Here is a 20,589-nt window from a genome sequence, read left to right as displayed (position 1 = left end):
GAGTTTTCATTTTTCTCACAAGATTATCATTCTTACTCGAGAATTGATTATTTTTTTATTGGCTCTCGTTTTATTCCATCTGTAATTGGTTGTAATTATGATATTATAGCCATCTCTGATCATGCTCCATTGAAACTTTCTATTAAATTTATGGATACAGCTTCTAGTGTTAGGCAATGGCGATTTAATTCTACCTTACTGCAAGATCCGGATTTCATTAAATTTATGAAGGAACAGATCGATTTCTTCTTTTCAACTAATTCCATGGATGATATTTCTTGCGGAACACTTTGGGACACTTTTAAAGCATATATACGTGGACAGATTATCTCCTATTCCATTGGTTTAAGAAAACGTATTAAGAAGGAAACTCTTTTATTGGTTAATAAAATCAAAGAAATTGACAAGAAATATTCGACTGCTCCTAGTAAGGAGCTTTACAAACAAAGGGTTGAACTTCAAATGGAACATAGTTTATTACTTACATCTTCGATTGAAAATCAATTAATGAAAACCAGATCTGATTTTTATATACATAGTGATAAATCGGGTAAACTGTTAGCTAATCAATTGAAGAATGCTTTGGTTAAACATCAAATTATTAAGATTCGTCAACAGAATGGTGAATTGACAGTTAACCATGATGAGATAAACAATTCTTTTCAAGATTTTTATACCTTCCTGTATCATTCTGAATTCCCTCATGATCGTAATACCATGTATGATTTTCTTGGGAAATTGAATTTTCCAAAATTATCATCAGAATGATCTTTCAATATTAGAAACTCCTATTAGAGATGCAGAATTTAAAGGGGTTATTTCCTCTATGAATTCTGGGAAAGCATCAGATCCAGATGGGTATACAGTGGAATTTTTTAAGTGTTTTCCCTCTACTCTTTCTCCTTGGTTATGCAGGGGTTTTGAAGAAGCAATTAGATTGTGTAAACTGCCACAATCTTTTTATAGAGCTTCCATTTCTTTAATATTGAAGAAAGATAAAGACCCTACTGACTGTGCATCCTATAGACCAATATCCTTATTGAATGTAGATTCCAAGATCTTTTCCAAGTTACTGGCGTCCAGGCTGGAGAAGGTATTACCTCAAATTATCTCGGAAGATCAAACTGGTTTTATTAAAAATCGCTATTCTTTTTTCAATATTAGGAGATTATTGAATATTGTTTATACTCCTTCATGTAGCACCTCAGAATGTGTCATTTCTTTAGATGCGGAGAAAGCATTTGATAGAGTTGAATGGCCATACTTATTTACTGTGCTTGAGAAGTTGAATTTTAGTCCGACATTCATTTCCTGGATTAAACTGATATATCATACTCCAGTAGCCTCGGATTTTACTAACAATCAAAGATCTCCCTTTTTTCCTTATTTTGGGGTACTAGACAAGGCTGTCCTCTTAGTCCATTATTATTTGATATTGCTTTAGAACCTTTGGCAATTGCTATTAGAGAATCACCGAACATTTTTGGCATTACTCGCGGGATGGATATACATAAGTTATCATTATATGCAGATGATTTATTATTATTTATTTCTGATCCTGAGAAATCCATTCCTGCAGTTATATCATTGTTGGCTCAATTTAGTAATTTTTCTGGGTATAAATTAAATCTTAATAAGAGTGAATTGTTTCCTTTAAATAGACAGGTTCCAATTTATGGAAATTTACCTTTTACATTAGTTAATGACTCTTTTATATACTTAGGGATTAAAATTACAAAAAATTATAAGGAGTTATTTAAGGTTAATTTTTTACCCTTAATTGATCAGATTACATGTTTGTTCACTAAATGGTCACCATTATCTTTATCTCTGATATGTAGGATTAATGCTATTCAGATGATTATTTTACCCAAGTTTTTATATATATTTTAAGCGGTACCAATTTTTATTCTGAAATCTTTTTTTGCTAATGTTGATTCAAAAATTTCCTCATATATATGGCAGAATAAAAATCCTAGATTAGGTAAAAAATATTTACAGAAGGCAAGGAAGGAAGGTGGATTGGCATTTCCTAATTTTAGATTTTATTATTGGGCAGTTAATATCCGATATTTGATATGTTGGTTAAAGGATTGGGATTTATCTTTTAGCCCTCATTGGGTGAACCTGGAAACTAAATCTGTACAAAAATTTTCATTGGGTTCTATTTTAGGGTCTTCTCTTCCCATTGCTCTTTCTAAATTGCAGAAACGAATTGACAATCCGATAGTTAAACATACTTTACATATATGGTTTCAATTTCGGAAATTTTTCGGGTTGAATCAGTTTGTTTTAACTATTACTATTGTATCCAATTTCTTTTTTTACCCTTCTATTATAGACCAAGCTTATTCAGCTTGGAAGACTAAAGGATTACTGCGATTTTCCGATTTATTTTTGGATAATTGTTTTAAGTCTTTTGAACAATTATCTAATAAATATAATTTGCCTAGGTTTCTTTTTTTTTAGATATTTACAGATTAGGAATTTCTTAAATACTGTACTTCCTACCTTTCCAAATCTTGAGTCTTCGGGTATTTTGGAGAATTTGTTAGAACTAAATCCTTCTCAGAAAGGTGTAATATCAAAACTCTACAGTATAATTATGAAAATATGTTAGAGCCCTTCTATAAAATTAAAAATGATTGGGAAAGAGAACTTAACCTTACTATCCCTATTGAGAATTGGGATAAAATTCTTCAATTAGTCAATTTATCATCTATATGTGCTAAACATTCATTAATACAGTTTAAAGTTGTGCACAGGGCTCATATGTCCAAGGATAAATTGGCTCGTTTTTATTCCTGTATAAATCCTATTTGTGACAGATGTCATTCTGAGATAGCGTCTTTAACTGATATGTCTTGGTCATGTCCACTTTTGAAAAAATATTGGAAAGACATTTTTGATATTATTTCCACGGTATTGAACATTGATTTACAACCTCATCCTATTACTGCAATTTTTGGTTTACCAATAATGGACTCAATCCATTTATCGTCTTCTGCTTGTCGAATGATTGCATTTCTTACATTAATGGCTAGAAGATCTATTTTGTTCAATTGGATAGAAAATAATCCCCCTACCGTATTTCATTGGCTTTCTCAAACTATGTTATGTCTAAATTTGGAGAAAATTAGAAGTGTAGTATTTGACCCTTCTATTAAATTTGAAAAGACATGGAGACCATTTATTCAATATTTTCATATGAGGTAATGTGACCCTGTTCCAAACCTATTCGTTTTTCCAGTTTTGATTATACATATGTTGAGAAGATTGGAGTTGGCGACACTGATGATCTTGTATTTTTTTTATAGATATTATAAACAGCCCACTTTTCGTTATGTTTTTTCTCTTTTTCTTCTTTTTTTCTCTTTATTAGTTATTAGGTTGTTAGATTAGTTGTTCTAGCATAATTTTTTTTCTTTTTCTCTTTTTTTTAATATATATTATGATATAACCTTGTTTTGCTTTGTTTATATGTTATTTGTATCATTCATGATTTGGGAAGACTTAATTATATTGTAACTATTGCTTGTTTATCCTTTCATGTTCAGTATAAATTTGTAAGTTTGTAATCCCACTATCTATGTATTAATCTTATTATGTTGATATTAATAATAATAATAAAAAGATTGAAAAATAGAAGGATATAATAGAGCAAAAATTAGTAGCAAGTTAGAGGATTGGGAAGCTCTTGAGCATTGATGAAGGTAGAACAGTAGATGTAGTGTATATGGATTTCAGCAAGGCATTTGATAAGGTACCCCAAGCAAGGCTTATTAAGAAAGTAAGGAGGCATGGGATCCAAAGGGATCTTGCTTTGTGGATCTAGAGTTAGCTTGCCCACAGAAGGCGAAGAGTAATTGTAGATGGTCCATATCCTGCATGAAGGTCAGTGACCAGAGTAGCGATTAACAGGTCCCTTTCGGAATGGCAGGCTGTGACCAGTGGGGTACCGCAAGGTTCGGTGCTGGGACCACAGCTGTTTACAATATACATTAATGATTTAGATGAAGGGATTAAAAGTAACTTTAGCAAATTTGCCAATGACACAAAGCTGGGTGGCAGTGTGAAATGTCAGGAGGATGTTATGAGAATGCAGGGTGAATTGGACAGGTTGGGTGAGTGGGCATATGTATGGCAGATACAGTTTAATGTGGATAAATGTGAGGTTATCCACTTTGGTGGCAGGAACAGGAAGGCAGATTACTATCTAAATGGAGTCAAGTTAGGAAAAGGAGAAGTACAACGAGATCTAGGTGTTCTTGTACATCAGTCAATGAAAGCAAGCATGCAGGTACAGCAGGCAGTGAAGAAAGCAAATGGCATGTTGGCCTTTATAACAAGAGGAATTAAGTATAGGAGTAAAGAGGTCCTTCTGCAGCTGTGCAGGTCCCTGGTGAGACCCCACCTGGAGTATGTGTGCAGTTTTGGTCTCCAGATTTGAGGAAGGATATTCTTGCTATTGAGGGAGTGCAGCGTAGGTTCACAAGGTTAATTCCCAAATGGCGGGACTGTCATATGTTGACAGATTGGAGCAACTGGGCTTATATACACTGGAATTTAGAAGGATGAGAGGGGATCTGATTGAAACATATAAGATTATTAAGGGATTGGACATGCTGGAGGTAGGAAGCATGTTCCCGCTGATGGGTGAGTCCAGAACTAGAGGCCACAGTTTAAGAATAAGGGGTAGGCCATTTAGAACAGAGATGCGGAAAAACTTTTTCACCCAGAGAGTGGTGGATATGTGGAATGCTCTGCCCCAGAAGGCAGTGGAGGCCAGATCTCTGGATGCATTCAAGAGAGAGTTAGATAGAGGTCTTATAGATAGCGGGGTCAAGGGATATGGGGAGAGGGCAGGAACAGGGTACTGATTGTGTATGATCAGCCATGATCACAGTGAATTGTGTTGCTGGCTAGAAGGGCCGAATGGCCTATTCTTGCACCTACTGTCTATTGTCTATTACCAGTGATGTGCCTTGGGGATCTGTTCTGGATCCCCTTCTCTTTGTGATTTTTATAAATGACCTGGACAAGGAAGTGGAGGGATGGGTTAGTAAATTTGCCGATGACGCAAATGTTGTGGGTGTTCCGGATAGTGTAGAGGGCTGTCAGAGGTTACAGTGGGACATCGATAGGATGCAAAACTGGGCTGAGAAGTGGCAGATGCAGTTCAACTCAGATAAGTGTGAGGTGGTTCATTTTGGTAGGTCAAATATGATGGCAGAATATAGTAAGAGTCTTGGCATTCTGGAGAATCAGAGGGATCTTGGGGATCGAGTCTATAGGACACTCAAAGCTGCTGCGCAGATTGACTGTGTAGTTAAGAAGACTTACGGTGTATTGGCCTTCATCAATCGTGGGTTTGAGATCAAGAGCGGAGAGGTAATGTTACAGTTATTTTGGGCCCTGGTCAGACCCCATTTGGAGTACTGAGCTCAGTTCTGGTCCCCTCACTACAGGAAGGATATGGAAACTATAGAAAGGTACAGAGGAGATGTCCAAGGATGTTACCTGGATTGGGGAGCATGCCTTATGAGAATAGGTTGAGTGAACTTGGCCTTTTTTCCTTGAAGAGACGGAGGATGAGAGGTGACCTGATAGAGGTGTATAAGATGATGAGAGGCATTGACTATCCACACGATCAGTGGCTTTTTTCCCCAGGGCTGAAATGGCTATCACAAGAGGGCACAGTTTTAAGGTGTTTGGAAGTAGTTACAGAGGAGATGTCAAGGATAAGCTTTTTATGCAGAGAGTGGCAAGTGCGTGGAGGGCTTTGGGTAACCCTAAATAATTTATAAAGTAAGCACACGTTCAGCAGAACATTGTGGGCTGAAGGGCCTGTATTGTGCTGTAGTTTTCTATGCAGGTAAATAGAGTTAGATGTCAGATCTCAATTAGTGGTGGAACAGACAAGGGAGGTGAAATGGCCCCTTCCTTTCACTGATTTTATTTATGCGATAGTTTTCCTTTCTGACAGCTGTTAAAACTTCAACGATCACCTAGCACAAATAATTGAAGAATATGCAGGAAATTAAAAGTTGAAATTTCTATTGTTCCTAATTAGAAAGACTCACTTTCCCCTTTGTTTTTCTATAGGTGTTGTTCTGGGAACCGTGCACAAAGCAAAAGGATTGGAGTTTGATACAGTTCAGATTGCTGAAGACATTATAAAAGTTCCTGGCTTTCGACATAACCCTATTGTTCTTTCACAGTTCAAGATAGGTGTGTGCTCCTCCATTCTTTTCAAACTTGCCCTCACTCCCACCTTTCACCTTTGAATGGGCTGTCATTCTTTCATAAGTTTTTCAGAGAGGCAAATAGCTATTATACTGGGTCATCATATCCAAGGCCTTTAGATGATACACCCGTGTACACGTTATCAGACGTTGAGCAGATAATAATTGTGATTTGTAGCCTCTGAATGAAATCTTTTGTTAATCCAGTCTGCCCATTGAAAACAGGTTTTCATTGTGCCTTTATGTCCATGACAAAGGTTTAAAGTTTCATTTATTATCGAAGTTCCATTTATTATCAAAGTATGTAATCAGTATACAACTCTGAGATTCTTCTTTTCCGATAGCCACGAAACAAAGAAAAACATGGAAGTCAGTTCAGAGAGAAACAGCAAATCAACCCCCCCACCCTAAAAAAAGCAACATGATCATTAACCCCCGCATTCCCCTCACGAAATGCAACAAGAACATCAGCCCCCAGATCACTCTCTCCCTACAGAGAAAACTAACAAAATTGCCCCAAGAAGATTGACCTCTAGACCGCCCTCCTCCCTCACAAAAAACAAGGAGAAGGGATAGGTGAGAACACAGAATATTAAAAGCCATAAGACAGTTATTTAAGACTTTGGTCAGACTCCACTTAGAATACTGTGCTCAGTTCTGGTCACCTCACTCCAAGAAGGATGTGGATACTATAGTGAGAGTGCAGAGGAGATTTAAAAGGATGTTGCCTGGATTGGAGAACATGCTTTATGAGAATAGGTTGAGTGAACTTGGCCTTTTCTCTTTGGAGCAACTGAGGATGAGAGGTGACCTGATAGAGGTGTATAAGATGAAGGGCATTTATCATGTGGATGGCCAGAGGCTTTTTCCCAGGGCTGAAATGACTAACTCAAGGGGCATAGTTTGTTTTTTTATAATTTTTTTTTTCATTTTTAAATCTTTTTATTAATTATTATTGAAGATTAACAAAAAAGGATGCATTAAGTCAATATGTCATTATGTACAATAAAGAATTAAATTAGCAAATAACTGTAACAAAGCTAAGCAATATATCAATAATAAGAAGAAAAAATAAGTGTTAAGAATATTTTTTTTGAAAGAAAAAGAAGGAAAAAAAGAATCCCTACTAACTGAAAAAAAAACAAAAACAAAAAAAAAACCCCACTGGAAGCACAACCCCAAAGCTATACATCATACAATCTTCCAAAAAAAAACATCAATCCGCCAACTCAAATCCACTTAAAGAAAAATCAGAAGGAAACCATATTAATTAACTCAAATCAGATGACAGTAGTGGGTGAATAAACCCCATCTTCTCTCAAAATCAAATTGAGGGTCAAAAGTTCGACTTCTGATTTTCTTCAAACTAAGACATAACATTACCTGAGAAAACCATTGTATCAAAGTAGGAGTAGAAGCATCTTTCCATTTCAACAATTAGCCCTTCGGGCCAATAATGTAACATATGCAATTACATGTTGGTCTGATGGAGAAATACCATGAATATATTGAGGAATTATACCAAATAAAACTGTCTATTTATTAGGTTGTAAATTAATTTTTCAAGCTTTAGAAATTGTAGAGAAAATAGACTTCCAAAAATGTTTCAGTATAGAACACCACCAAAACATATATGTCAATGTGGCTGTCTCAGTTTTACATCTGTCACACTGACTATCAACATTAGGAAACATTTTAGACAGTCTCTCCTTTGTCAGATAATAACGATGTACAATTTTAAATTGAATTAAAGAGTGATTGGCACAAATTGAAGTAGAATTGACCAACTTCAAAATCCGCAACCAATCTTCTGTTATCAGGGTCATGTTAAGCTCTCTCTCCCGATCTTGCTTAATCTTAAGTGTAGGATAATTGTGTTGTTGTAACAATAAATTATAAACTTTCCCAATAAAACCCTTCACTAAAGGATTCATTTTTAAAATAATATCTTAACAGGTCAGAATCTTGTATGTATAGAAAATTACTTAAGTAGTTTTGTAAGAAGTGTCTGACTTGAAGATATTGCAGGAAATGTGAATATGAGAGAGAGTATTTAGTTACTAATTTCTCAAAAGACATCAGTTGGCCATTTTGGAACAAATCCATGAAGGAATAAACCCCTTTATTCTTACAAAGAAGAAAAGTAGGATCACTTAATAAAGGTTTAAATTAGTAATTTTGGCCAGTTGTACAGACAGAGAAGCTCCTAATAATGAGGTTAAGTGAAACTGTTCCACAGCATTCAATTCCAAATCAGCCCATGGAGGTCGTTCATCTCTGTCAGCCCAATATAACCAAAAATACATATAACGTATATTAACAGCCCAATAATACATTCTTAAATTAGGCAAAGCAAGACCTTCATCTTTTTTTAATTTTTGTAAATGATATTTAGCAATAGGGGGCATAGTTTTAAAGTGATTGGAAGTAGGTACAAGGGGGATGTCAGAGGTAACTTTTTCACACAGACAGTGATGGATGCATGGAATGCCCTGCCATCGAAGGTGGTAGAGGCAGTTACAATAGGGTCTTAGCTAGGTACATGGAAAATAGAGGGCTATGCAGTAGGGAAATTTCAGGCAGTTTCTAAAATAGGTTACATGGTTGGCACAACATTGTGGGCCGAAGGGCCTGTAATGTGCTGTAGAATTTCTATGTTCTATGAAAAAGTCCATAGTCCAAATCCATAAATGCAGAAAATCAGTACCTTCCTCCAACATCATTGAAAGAGAGAGACATACAGAGGCCTACGCTCCAGGCCCAGTGATAGGCAATATGACATAATAAATCAAAATCTGGAACGTGACTAAATCAATTAGTTTTCTGGGCTGGGACATTTCAGTAACCCAGGAAGTGGTCCATGTGCCCTTCCTGAACAATTGTAGCACCAGGGTCCTGGAGGAACGTTGTTTTGTTTTTACCGTGTACTGTACCAGCAGTTTATGGTCGAAATGACAATAAATTTGACTTGATGTTGTTCGTAGGAAGTGCATCTATTAAAATAAAATGTTTCCTGATTTTTGAGCTTGCATTAAATTTAGATCCTCATCAATTTGCCTCTGTTTCTGAATGGAGGAGGGGGTAACAGGTTAACGGACACCATTCCTGGATACAAATGACTTACATTGTAATCTTTGGGATGTTGTCTTGCCAAGAGTAAAGCAGCTACTTGAGCAGTGGGGTTGCAAAAAGAACTAGTGTGCAGAAATCACTCCTGTTGGCCCTTAAGACTAAAATGTAATCGCAGTTTGTATCTTGCCTGTAAATTTGGTTCCACTGCAATCCCTGTAGCTGAACTTTGGAAGCTGTGCGTTTCACTGCAGGGTTTAATGATAAACATCTGCTGCCCTTTGCCTGCATAATCTAATCTTAGTGACAGCAGTAACACAGTGCTGGTGTGTTCAGAGAGAAGCCTCATCATTGTCCTCAATCAGCATAATTTAATCTGCCATCCTTACTGTTACTGAGTAATAGTTATGGCTCTTGCATTTGCCATAAGACAGCAGCAGAATTTGGCTCCATCGAAGCTTCTCAACCATTCCATGATGGCTGATTTATTATCCCTCTCAACCCCATCCTCCTGCCATCTCCCCATAACCTATGACACCCTTACTAATCAAGAAACTGTCAACCTTTGCTTTAAATATATCCAATGACTTGGCATCCACAGCTGTCTGTGGCAATGAATTTCACAGATTCACCACCCTCTGGCTAATGAAATTCCTCCTCATCTCTGTTCTATAAAGGGACATCCTTTTATTCTGATGCCCTGTCCTCTGGTCTTAGCCTCTCCAACTATTGGAAACATCCTCTCCATATCCATTTTATCTAGGCCTTCCAATATTCAGTTTGTTTCAATGAAATCTTCCCTCATTCTTCTAATCTCCAGCAAGTGCAGGCCCAGAGCTATCAAATGCTCCTCATAGGTTATACCTTTCATCCTTAAGGTAATTCTTGTAAACTTCCTCTAGGTACCTCTAAAATATATACTGAAATTCTGCAGGTATCTAATAACACTGTTTCCTTGGAGTATGACTGTATTTATGTAAATTACAATTCTGCCTTTAGACCTGGTCCCGTGTATCGACTGGAACTTGCTTTATATTGCCGTTACCCGTGCAAAGAGGCGTCTAGTGATGAGCCGGTCTTTGGAATGTCTTCTCTCCTTCGCCAGTGTGAGTGAGATTCTTACTGTGTTTCAGCGTGAGTAGAGCACATTGGACTGGGAGGCTCTTCAGATGTTTGGGCATGAACTGTGTCACACTGTGCCAAACAAGCTGAGTGCAGGAACAAGAGTGCTCATAGAGTTGGTGCTACAAGGGTCATTATAGCTTTGTACAGAAAAAGATGTGACATGGACCGTACTGCTGTTCTAGGATACTGGTGTGAAGCCAGCAATGAATGCATCAACCCACGATCTGGTATGGAGAAACTACCTGGGTGATGTAGAGACAGGTTGGGGTGAGCTATGTGGCTAATCAGTGCTGAGAAAGAGTCATTGAGCACTACAGCATGGAAGCAAACCCTTCAGCTGAACTCTTCCTACCTGACCAGGTTGTCTAGTCCCATATGCCTGTATTTGCATCATATGGCTTTAAACTAGGGGTCCCCAATCTTTTTTATGCCAAGCACTCCTACCATTAACCGAGGTGCAAGATCATAGATGCTGGGGTCAAGAGTCCATCTTACAAGTGATCCATTCAAGAGTCTAATAACTGTAAGGTAGAAGCTGGCCTTGAGCCTGGTGGTATGTGCTTTCATGCTTTTATATCTTCTGCCCAATGAGAGAGAGGAGAAAAGGAAGTGTCCAGGGTGGGTTGGGGTCCTTGATTATGCTGGTTGCTCTACTGAGGCAGCAAGAAATATAGACAGAGTCCATAGAGAGGAGGCTGGTTTCTGTGATGTGCTGAGCTTCACCTATAACTGCAGTTTCCTGTGGTCACATGTAGAGCAGTTGCCGTACTGAGTTCTTGGGCATCCAGAGAGGATGCCTTCTATGGTGCACAGATAAAAACTGGTAAAGTTCAACTGGGACATGCCAAACTGGGGGCAACCCACAAGTGTTGCAGGCAACATCATAGCATGCCCACAGATCACGAACCCTAACCCATATGTCTTTACATTGTAAGAGGAAACAGGAGCACCCGGAGGAAATCCATGTGATCATGAGAATTTACAAGCTCCTTACAAGCAGCATTGGTAATTGAACTTCAGTTGCATTGCACTGACCAACCTGCTGTCGTGCTATGCTATGGGGTCTCGGCCCGAAATATTGACTGTTTAATTCCTCTCCGTGGATGTTGCCTGATCTGCTGAGTTCCTCCAGCATTTTGTGGATACTAGTTTGGATTTTCAGCATCTGCAGAATCGCTTGTGTTTTTGTGTGTCTTTGTTTAATACCCATTCGAAGGGCCAGTCGAAGTTTTGTATTTGGTTCCTCAGGGAGGTACTTACTGAGCCATAGACCTACTCAGAGGTCAGAATCTATGTGTCTCTGTATTTAAGAAAACATTTGGCACCTGTTCAAAAACATTTTTAAGATTGGAGGCCAAACACACTTTAAAGCAATGATAAACATTTAAAATATATGTCCGATTTTAAGTATTCATTATCATAGAAGTGCTTCATTTGCAATATGTAACTTGTTGTAAATTATTGGGGCAGCACGGTAGAATGGTGGTTAGCATAATGCTTTTACAATGCCAGCGACCAGGGTTCAATTCCCCTCGCTGTCCGTAAGGTGTTTGTATGTTCTCCCCATGACTGTGTGTGTTTCTTCCCATGTTCTAAAGAAGAAACACATGTTTCTAAAGAACATGTGGATTAGCAGGTTATTTGGTCACATGGGTGTGATTGGACGATGCAGGCTCATTGGACCAGAAGGACCTACCCGTTACTGTGCTATATCTCTAAATAAAGTAAAAATTAAAATATGCATATCCCAGAATCTGGGTGTGAGAAGCAAGCACAGCCTTTATTGTTCTGCTCTGACTGTCCTTGGTAAGGTGCTGTTGAGTTACCTACTTCAGTACTCAGCACTGCCTTTCAGCTTGAGGATCTAGGGCTGAATATGTGCTCAACTCAGGCAAAAGGCAGGCATATCTCTTCCAATTAAAGAGCTGAGTTTCAAGATCTAATAAAGGTTTGAATGCCTGATGCATGGGAGCTTATGGTAAATTAGTCTATCATTGTCACATGCTCTGAGATACGTCCTTGTATTCTGAGGGTGTGCCCACTGGTCATAGACTTCCCCACAATAGGAAGCATCCTCTCCTCATCCACTCTATCTAGGCCTTTCAACATTCAATAGGTTTCACGTGCTTTCAGGCTTTTGTATCTTCAGCCTGATGGGACGTTGGAGAAAGGAGAGCATCCAGGAAGGGTGAGGTCTTTAATTATGCTGACTGCTTTATGAGACAGTAAGAAGGGTAGACAGACTCCATAGAGGAGAGAGGCTGCCTTTGTGATGTGCTGAGTTTTGTAATAACTCTCTACACTTTTGTGTGGTCACGGGCAAACCGGTTGGCATACCAAGCTGTGATGATCATTAAATTCAAAATGATGCAGATGCTGCAAATCTGAGATAAAATCCGATAATGCTGGGACTATTTGGCGGGCCTGATAGAAGGACTTGTATGCTAATTCTGTTTCCATTTCCACAGAAGCTGCCTAATTTATTAAGTGCTTCAGAATGTTTTTCCCTCAATAAAACTTTTCTGTTCTCTGAGTAGGCAATATTTATTGCAATAATTACAAGGTTCTATTCAATTGTCTTAAAACAATGGGGTGGAAGCTGTGATTGCACCAATGGGCAAGGGGTAAAGAGAGAATGTCCAGGGTGGATGGGGTCTTTGCTTATGCTGTCTGCTTTACCGAGGCTGTGAAAAGTGTAGCAGGGTCAATGGAGGTGAGGCTGGTTTCTGTGATATACTGAGCTGTTTCGTGAATATCAGTCTTCCCATGGGAGTGGCAGAGAAGATCAGAGTAAACAGTAAAATGCAGGAGCTGCTTTCTTTTGTTTTGATAAAGAGTAGAGAACAACAAGGATCTGGGAGATATAGTTAAGCTCAGATTTAGAATTAAACATTAAGTCTAAACGAACAACAGGGTTTTTGTAATCAAATCTCAATGATGCAGAATCAGCTCATAAATTATTTCTCAGTTTTGCCCAAGCATGGGACTATCAGATTGAAAATCAGAAAGGGGCATTAAAATTATAAACACAAGAGATTCTGCAGATGCCAAACATTACTTCAGGAACAGAGGTTCCTCAGTGTGTCAAGAAGTCATTCCAAGCATATATGTACTGTCCAGGAGGTGCTGGCTGAGTCTGGGAGCAGATTCAAAATCAAAGCGGAAAGGTGGCATTTGTGCTTTAGTGGTGGCAGTGAGTCAGCTGACTGTGGTTCAGTCCCAAGAAGAGACATCGTAGGAAGGATATGGAAGCTTTAGAAGGGATGCAGAGGAGTTTTACCAGCATGCCGCCTGGATTAGAGAGCATGTCTTGTGAGGAGAGGTTGAGCAAGCTAAGGCTTTTCTCTTTGGATCGAAGGAGAACAAGAAGTTACTTGATAGAGTGTGCAAGATGTTAAGTGTCATAGAGTAGATAGTCAGGGCCTTTATCCCATGGTGGCAATGACTAATACAAGAGGACACAATTTTAAGGTGATTGGAGGAAAGTTTTGGGGTGGGGGTAGGTTGGAGGTGTTTTTACACAAATTGGTAGGAGTGTAGAACATACTGCCAAGGTGGTAGTCCAAGCAGATACATTAAGGGTATTTAAGATGGGCACATGGGTGGAAGAAAACTGGAGTGATATATGGGAGAGAAGATTTAGATTGATCATCACCATCATCTTCTTAAGCCCTACTGGGACCTAGTCTGCTGATAGCCACTTGCAAGAGTCATCTGTCCTAGGCCAATAGAATGTTGGGGTTTCCGCTTTCATCATATGGCTTCACACATCTCCTACGTGAAGAGCTTTCTTCTCCCACGAATGAAGTCTTTGGAACTTTTATTGGCGTTTCTGTATCTCTGGGTTTTTTTTTCCAAGATGGGCTTGCTAGCCCCAAGTCCAGCCCTCCTCCTTCCACAGCCAGGCTTGGGACCATCCATGGCAGAGCTATTCACTGGGTTTTTACAGTTCACTGGGACTGGGTTGCTCGTCCCATCTTGGGTCTGTCCATGGCAGAGATTTGGATTGATTGCAGAGTAGATTAAAAGGTTGGCACAATATCATGGGCTGAAGGCTCTTACTGTGCTGTGCAGTGTTCTATGTAAGACCTATGTACTGCAGGTCCACACCATCAGCAAGCTGCTTGTTGGTGGAGGAGCTGGACTTAGTGTGGACTGTGTTACTGCCTGGTACAGGAAAAACACCATAGTAAGTGCACAAAAGCAGTGGGCTAACTAACAGCGGGTGACTTTCCTCTTGCGATTGCAGGACCCTGCAAGACGTTAGTAATGTAAACTGCTAAAAGGCCATTTCCTTTGTTTGTTTATTGGAAAGGCAGATGGTGGGGGAACTGTGTAACCTTGGCTGTTGCAGGAGAAAACACAGCGGAGACATTGCAGCACATGGGAGCTGGCCTTTCCTGTCAATCCCTTCCTGCCTTCCTCCCTCTCGCACTGTCAACAAGCTTTCTCTACTTGTGAGCCAACCACTCCTTCTTCCATCTCATCAGTTTGGTTCCCACCCCCCAGCAATCCTAGTTTAAACTTTTCCCAATAGCCTTAGCAAACCTCCCCACCTGGATATTGGTCTCCCTGGGATTCAAGTGCAACCTGCCCTTTTTGTACAGGTCACTCCTGCCCCAAAAGAGGTCCAGAAATCAGAATCCCTGTTCCCTGCTCCAATCCCTCAACCACACATTAACCCTCCATCTCATCCTATCCCTATACTCACTGTCACGTAGCACAGGCAGAAATCCTGAGATGACTACCTTTGAGCTCCTGCTTCTCAACTTCCTTCCTAACTCCCTGTAGTCTGTTTTCAGATGTGCCTGTCAATGTAAATGCGTGTGGGAGATGTCGCAGTAAAAAGCTTTATAATAAGGTGTTTAATAAGGTGTTTATCATCAAATCCTGACATGGCAGATATTTCACTCATGAATAATTTCTCAGTCCTGCTCATATACAAGATTCAGCTGGATTGGAAATCAAATAGAGACTGAAATAATTTTTTGCGGACGTTATGAAGAAGAGTTGGTATTTTTGCCCCCCACTGATGACTTTGAAAAGTGTGGGGTTCATGAACGACGCTGTAGCAATGCAAATTCTTTGTTAGGCACACACAATGCTGGAGGAACTAAGCAGGTCAGGCGGCATCTAGAGAGCAAAATGGACGTTGATATTTTGGGCCGAGACCCTTAATATAGACTGGTGAAGGATGTTGGTTTGAGACCCTGCACACAGTATCTGGGCCCACAAAGAATTAGTTGAAGAGTTACTGCATGTTGTTGATGCAGTGTGGTTCATTCTTAGCTAATTAGGACTAGCTAAACAGAAATGAATTGGAATTGACTTATTGTAGTTACAGGTAACGATATAGAGTGAAAAGCACATCTTGGGTACTGTTCATATAGATCAGTTCATTTCACAGTGCATTTCTTAGTACAAGATAAAACTATAACAATACAGATCCTGATCCAATTTTAATCAATGCATCATAGAAAGCATTCTGTCTGGATGTATCATGGCTTGGTGCAACAGCTGCTCTATAAGTGACCACAGGAAACGCAGAGAGTTGTAGCACATCATGGAAACTAGCCTCCCCTCTACAGACTCTGCCTCAGTAAAGTTGCCAACATAATCAACAAAACTGTTGAGTACCTTTTCGCTACATCTTAAAACAAACAACAACTAACTCAGATATTTTGCTTGCTGCAAAGGAAGACCATTATTGCACAAGGGTCAGTGATAGCTTCGAGAAAAAACAAACGGCATAGTTGCTCTTTCATACAAGTGTTATGTACCCGTGCCAGTTCAAGGACAGGGTACATTCTGTTAGTCTGCTTAATTATTCTACTACACATTCTTCCAGTAACTGAATCTGCTTGACTTTCATATTGTCATACACTCAAGGTCCATCAGCATAATGTTGCATGAAGACTATTAGCAAAGCACTCTGGTATAATACAGGATCCAATTTGTTACAGACAATAATTATATTTTGTCACTACAAGTACAGTACATACCCACCACACCATCCATCTTGGTTGTTTTCTCTTCCTGGCTGCCCAATCAGGCAGAAGATGCAAAAGCCTGAAAGCACATATCAGTACACTTCTTCTATTCCACTGTCACTAGTCTCTTGAATGGACCTCTTTGAACGATAAGATGGACTCCTGGCCTTGCAATCTACCTTGTTGTCATATTGATTTATTGTTACCTGCACTGCACTTTATTCTGCATTGCTTTTGTTTTGCCTTGCTCTACCTCAATGCATTGTGTAAGGAATTGATCTGTATGAACAGTGTGCAAGGCAACTTTTTCTGTTTTTAGCTACTTGTGAAAATAATAAACCAATACCAACGATTAGCTTTATTTGTCCCATGTGAATCAAGATATTGAAAATACAATGAACTGTGTCATTTGTGTCAGCAATCAACATAGCCCAAATATGTGCCTGGGCCATTCCATTATTATTACAATACGTCTGGTGCCAATATATCATGCCCAAACTTACTAACCCAAGCTATCCATCTTTGGAATGTGGGAGGAAACTGGAACACCCAGACAATTGTCAAGAGAATGTACAAATAATTTATAGTAGATGGTACTGTAAATATTCACATATTTAAATGTTACATTTACATTTTACAAGTAAATTTATGTAAAATTACATGTAAATTATTACATTAACCACTATACTACTACGCTGGCCTAATACCAAAAGTAAAGACCTTAGACCTCAACTTCTGCTGCACGTTAGCTTTGACTTGGAGTTGTGGTTCCTACCTCTAAATCATGTTTAATCTCAACATTACAGGAATATTTTCTAAAGCCTGAGTTAACCACTAATCTGCTTGACAAGAGCCTGCCTGCTAAATGCTATGTCAGAGGGTGTTTGAATCATATTTCAAGGGAAGCAGTGTTAACGATGAGGAAAGCATCAAGTCTACAGGTAATTACTCTGTAAAACAATATATCTGATAGATATCATTAATAGGATGATTACTTAGTGAGAAGGGAGAGGGAAGGTGGTTATACTTGTGCTACTTGGAACATGTCATGTGAGCAGTGTGGTATGCATCAGTATCAGGATTATTATCACTGACATGCGTCGTGAAATTTGTTGCTTTATAGCAGCGGTGCAAAAACTAAAAGGTACTATAAAGTAAGAAATAAATATGAAAACTTTATAAAAAATAAGTAGTGCAAAATAGTGAGATAGTATTCATGGGTTATTGCACCATTCAGAAATCCATTGGCAGAGTGTGCATCCTCAACTCCTAAATCTCCTTCCTGATGCTAGTAATGAGAAGAGAGCAAGTAATGGAGGTCCTTAATGATTGATGTTACAGTCTTGAGTCACCACCTTTTGAGAATGGCCTCGATGGTGGGGGAGGCTAGTGCCCATGATGGAGCTGGCTGAGCCTACAATTTTCTGCCATATTTTTATGATCATGTGCAGTGATGCCTCTGTATCAGGCAACCAATTAGGTTGGTACATCTATAGAAATTTGCTTCCAGAGCCAGCGATGCTTCTCCAAGCACACATTTGCTCCCCAAGCCATTTAGCCTTTAGGATTATCACCTCACCCAAACCCTCTAAGCTACAGGTAAAGTTGATCCCTCTGACTGGTGGTTCACCTAAGACAGTGCAGTTTTTGTTTGATGGACCGTGCTGTCGGGATACAGGTTATTCAACCAAGGCATGGGCATAGGAGCAGACTTAGGCTTTCAGCCCATTGAGTCTACTCCATTGTTCAATCATAGCTGACTTATTTTCCCCTTCTCTATCCCACTCTCCTGCCTTCTCCCTGTAACTTTTGACACCCTTACTAATCAAGAATCAAGTAACCTCTTTTTTAAATATACCAATTAACTTCCCTCTATGGTTGTCGGGAGCAACAAACTCCACAGATTCACCACCCTGCTCATCTCTGTTCTAAAGGGATGTCCTATTCTGAGTCTGTGCCCTTTGGTCCTTGATTCTTCATGTCCATTCTATCTAGGCCTTTAAATGTTTGGTAGGTTTCACTGAAATCCCTCCTCATTCTTCTAAACTCCAGTGAGTGCATCAAACTCTGCAACACAAGCCCAAAGCATGATCAATCCCACCCTGTGTTTAACAGTTGGAGAGGTGTTCTTTTCATGAAATTCTGCACCCTTTTTTCTCCAAACATACCTTTCTTTGCTCACTGCGGCTAAAACGTTCTATTTTAAATTCATCAGTCCACAGGACTTGTTTCCAGAATGCATCAGGCTTGTTTAGATGTTCCTTTGCAAACTTCTGGCGCTGAATTTTGTGGTGAGGACACAGGAGACGTTTTCTTCTTATGACTGTTCCATGAAGGTCATGTTTGTGCAGGTATCGATGCACAGTAGAACAGTGCACCACCACTCCAGAGTCTGCTAAATCTTCCTGAAGGTCTTTTGCAGTCAAACGCGAGTTTTGATTTGCCTTCTAGCAATCTTACAAGCGGTTCTCTCAGAAAGTTTTCTTGGTCTTCCAGACCTCAACTTGACCTCCACAGTTCCTGTTAACTGCCAGTTTTTAATTACATTACAAACTGAGGAAATGGCTACCTGAAAACACATTGCTTTCTTCTTATATCCTTCTCCTGCTTTGTGGGCATCATTTATTTTAATTTTCAGAGTACTAGACAGCTGCTTAGAGGAGCCCAGGGCTGTTGATTGTTGGGACAAGATGTGAGGAGTCAGGGTATTTATAAAGCTTTGAAATTTGCATCACCTGGCCTTTCCTAACGATGACTGTAAACAAGCCAAAGTACTAACAAGCTAATTAGGGTCTGGGACCTTGGTAAAAGTTATCTGAGAGCTCAAATCTCTTGGGGTTTTGCATGGTGCTCCTTTCTTTTTTTTAACTCTAAAATTGTACAAAACAGAAATAATACACTAATCTTGCTTAAAATGTTGAAAAGAACGTTTTATCTTTAACTTTATGACTTCTGGAGATCAGTTCATCTTCTACTCACTTAACTATTCACAGTAACAGAAATTTTGACCACGGTGCCCAAACTTTTGCATGCAACTGTATATATCTCAAACCTTTGCACAGTACTGTGAGCAGCATAGACAAAGGTAAATAGTCATTTTTGCAGGACAGAAATATTAAAGTGTTGCTAATGGACAATATAATTCTTTATTTTTATGCATTATTTTCAATTGTTTCCTTCTTTTGCTTCTGTCTTGCCAGTGTGCCAGGGAAGGTCCTCTCTGCAGTGCATGTGCGAGGCAGCGAATTGGCCCCCTGATCTACCTCCTCGTTTCTCCAGAACTGGGCAAACTGTGTTAGAGAGGGCAGAAGGGGTTCTGATCCCCCTTTGAAAATATCCTTCAGCTGGGAATGTGGTAGGAGATAGCAGTGAGATGGGTGAGAGCATGTAATTATTGTTGGAAGAGATCTAACAACCATACGTCATATCATCTCTATCAGGAAGGACGTTGTATCTGGAACTCCTTAGAAATCTGATGAATATATCCTGCTAATTTGCAACTTGGATAAGGATTTACAGTATGTAAATATTTTTAACTCCTTTTGTCATAAAAAAGTTACTGTTTTCAATCATCTTTATGCATTTAATGTCTTATATCTGTTTTCCCTCCATAAAGCTGCTTTTCATCTAACTATTGAGTTTTGTTTAATTTGTGTTCCACTTCTCTCATGGAAGTTGTAACCTCATAATACTGTTTGTTTTAAATTTTTTCTGCAGACGGCGTGAGTTTCTTGGCCACCCTTACCACTTCACCAACATTGTCAGTCATCAAGTAACACAGACACACACAAAATGCTGGAAAACCTATGCAGGTCAGATGTCTATGGAGATAAATAAAGAATTGACACTTCAAGCAGAGACCCATCACCAGGACCCTTCTCAGCCCAAAGCAACATTCTTGCTGCAATAAATGGAAACTCTTCTCCCATTGAATGTCAGATTTCAATGTAGAAAAATGTGAGGTTTTGCATTTTGGGAGGACAGATGACGGTAGGACTTAGAAAAAGTGAACAGTAGGGCACTGAAGTGTATGGTAGAACAAAGTGACATGGGAACACAGATCCTTGAATGGCATCACAGGTAGATAGGGTGATAAAGAGAGCTTTTGGTGTTGTGTATTGTCTGCAGTTCTGGTTACCTACCTACAAGAATGATAAGCT

At 39.2% G+C, this 20,589-nt stretch overlaps 1 protein-coding gene across 11 annotated transcripts in view; it reads left to right on the top strand.

Moving 5' to 3' along the window:
- fbxo18 (F-box DNA helicase 1) overlaps positions 1-20,297 on the top strand; it is a 98,823-nt gene extending 78,526 nt beyond the window's left edge. For 5 of the 11 annotated variants that reach the window (XM_059987098.1, XM_059987101.1, XM_059987100.1 and 2 more), the window contains 5 exons: positions 6,106-6,231; positions 10,314-10,420; positions 17,236-17,370; positions 19,630-19,947; positions 20,147-20,226. In XM_059987098.1, coding sequence (XP_059843081.1) covers positions 6,106-6,231; positions 10,314-10,420; positions 17,236-17,370; positions 19,630-19,728 — 467 coding nt within the window. In that variant the 3' untranslated portion in view covers positions 19,729-19,947; positions 20,147-20,226. Of the gene's footprint in view, positions 1-6,105; positions 6,232-10,313; positions 10,421-17,235; positions 17,371-19,629; positions 20,074-20,146 lie in introns of those variants that run through there. The other 6 variants (XM_059987097.1, XM_059987102.1, XM_059987105.1 and 3 more) reach the window with 6 other exon arrangements.
- Positions 20,298-20,589: the final 292 nt, after the last annotated feature.

Source organism: Hypanus sabinus, chromosome 13 (genome assembly GCF_030144855.1).
Source record: "Hypanus sabinus isolate sHypSab1 chromosome 13, sHypSab1.hap1, whole genome shotgun sequence".
NCBI classification, from domain to species: Eukaryota; Metazoa; Chordata; class Chondrichthyes; order Myliobatiformes; family Dasyatidae; genus Hypanus; species Hypanus sabinus.
Note: the sequence above shows the minus strand (reverse complement) of the source record. Positions and strands in the feature narration are given on the sequence as shown.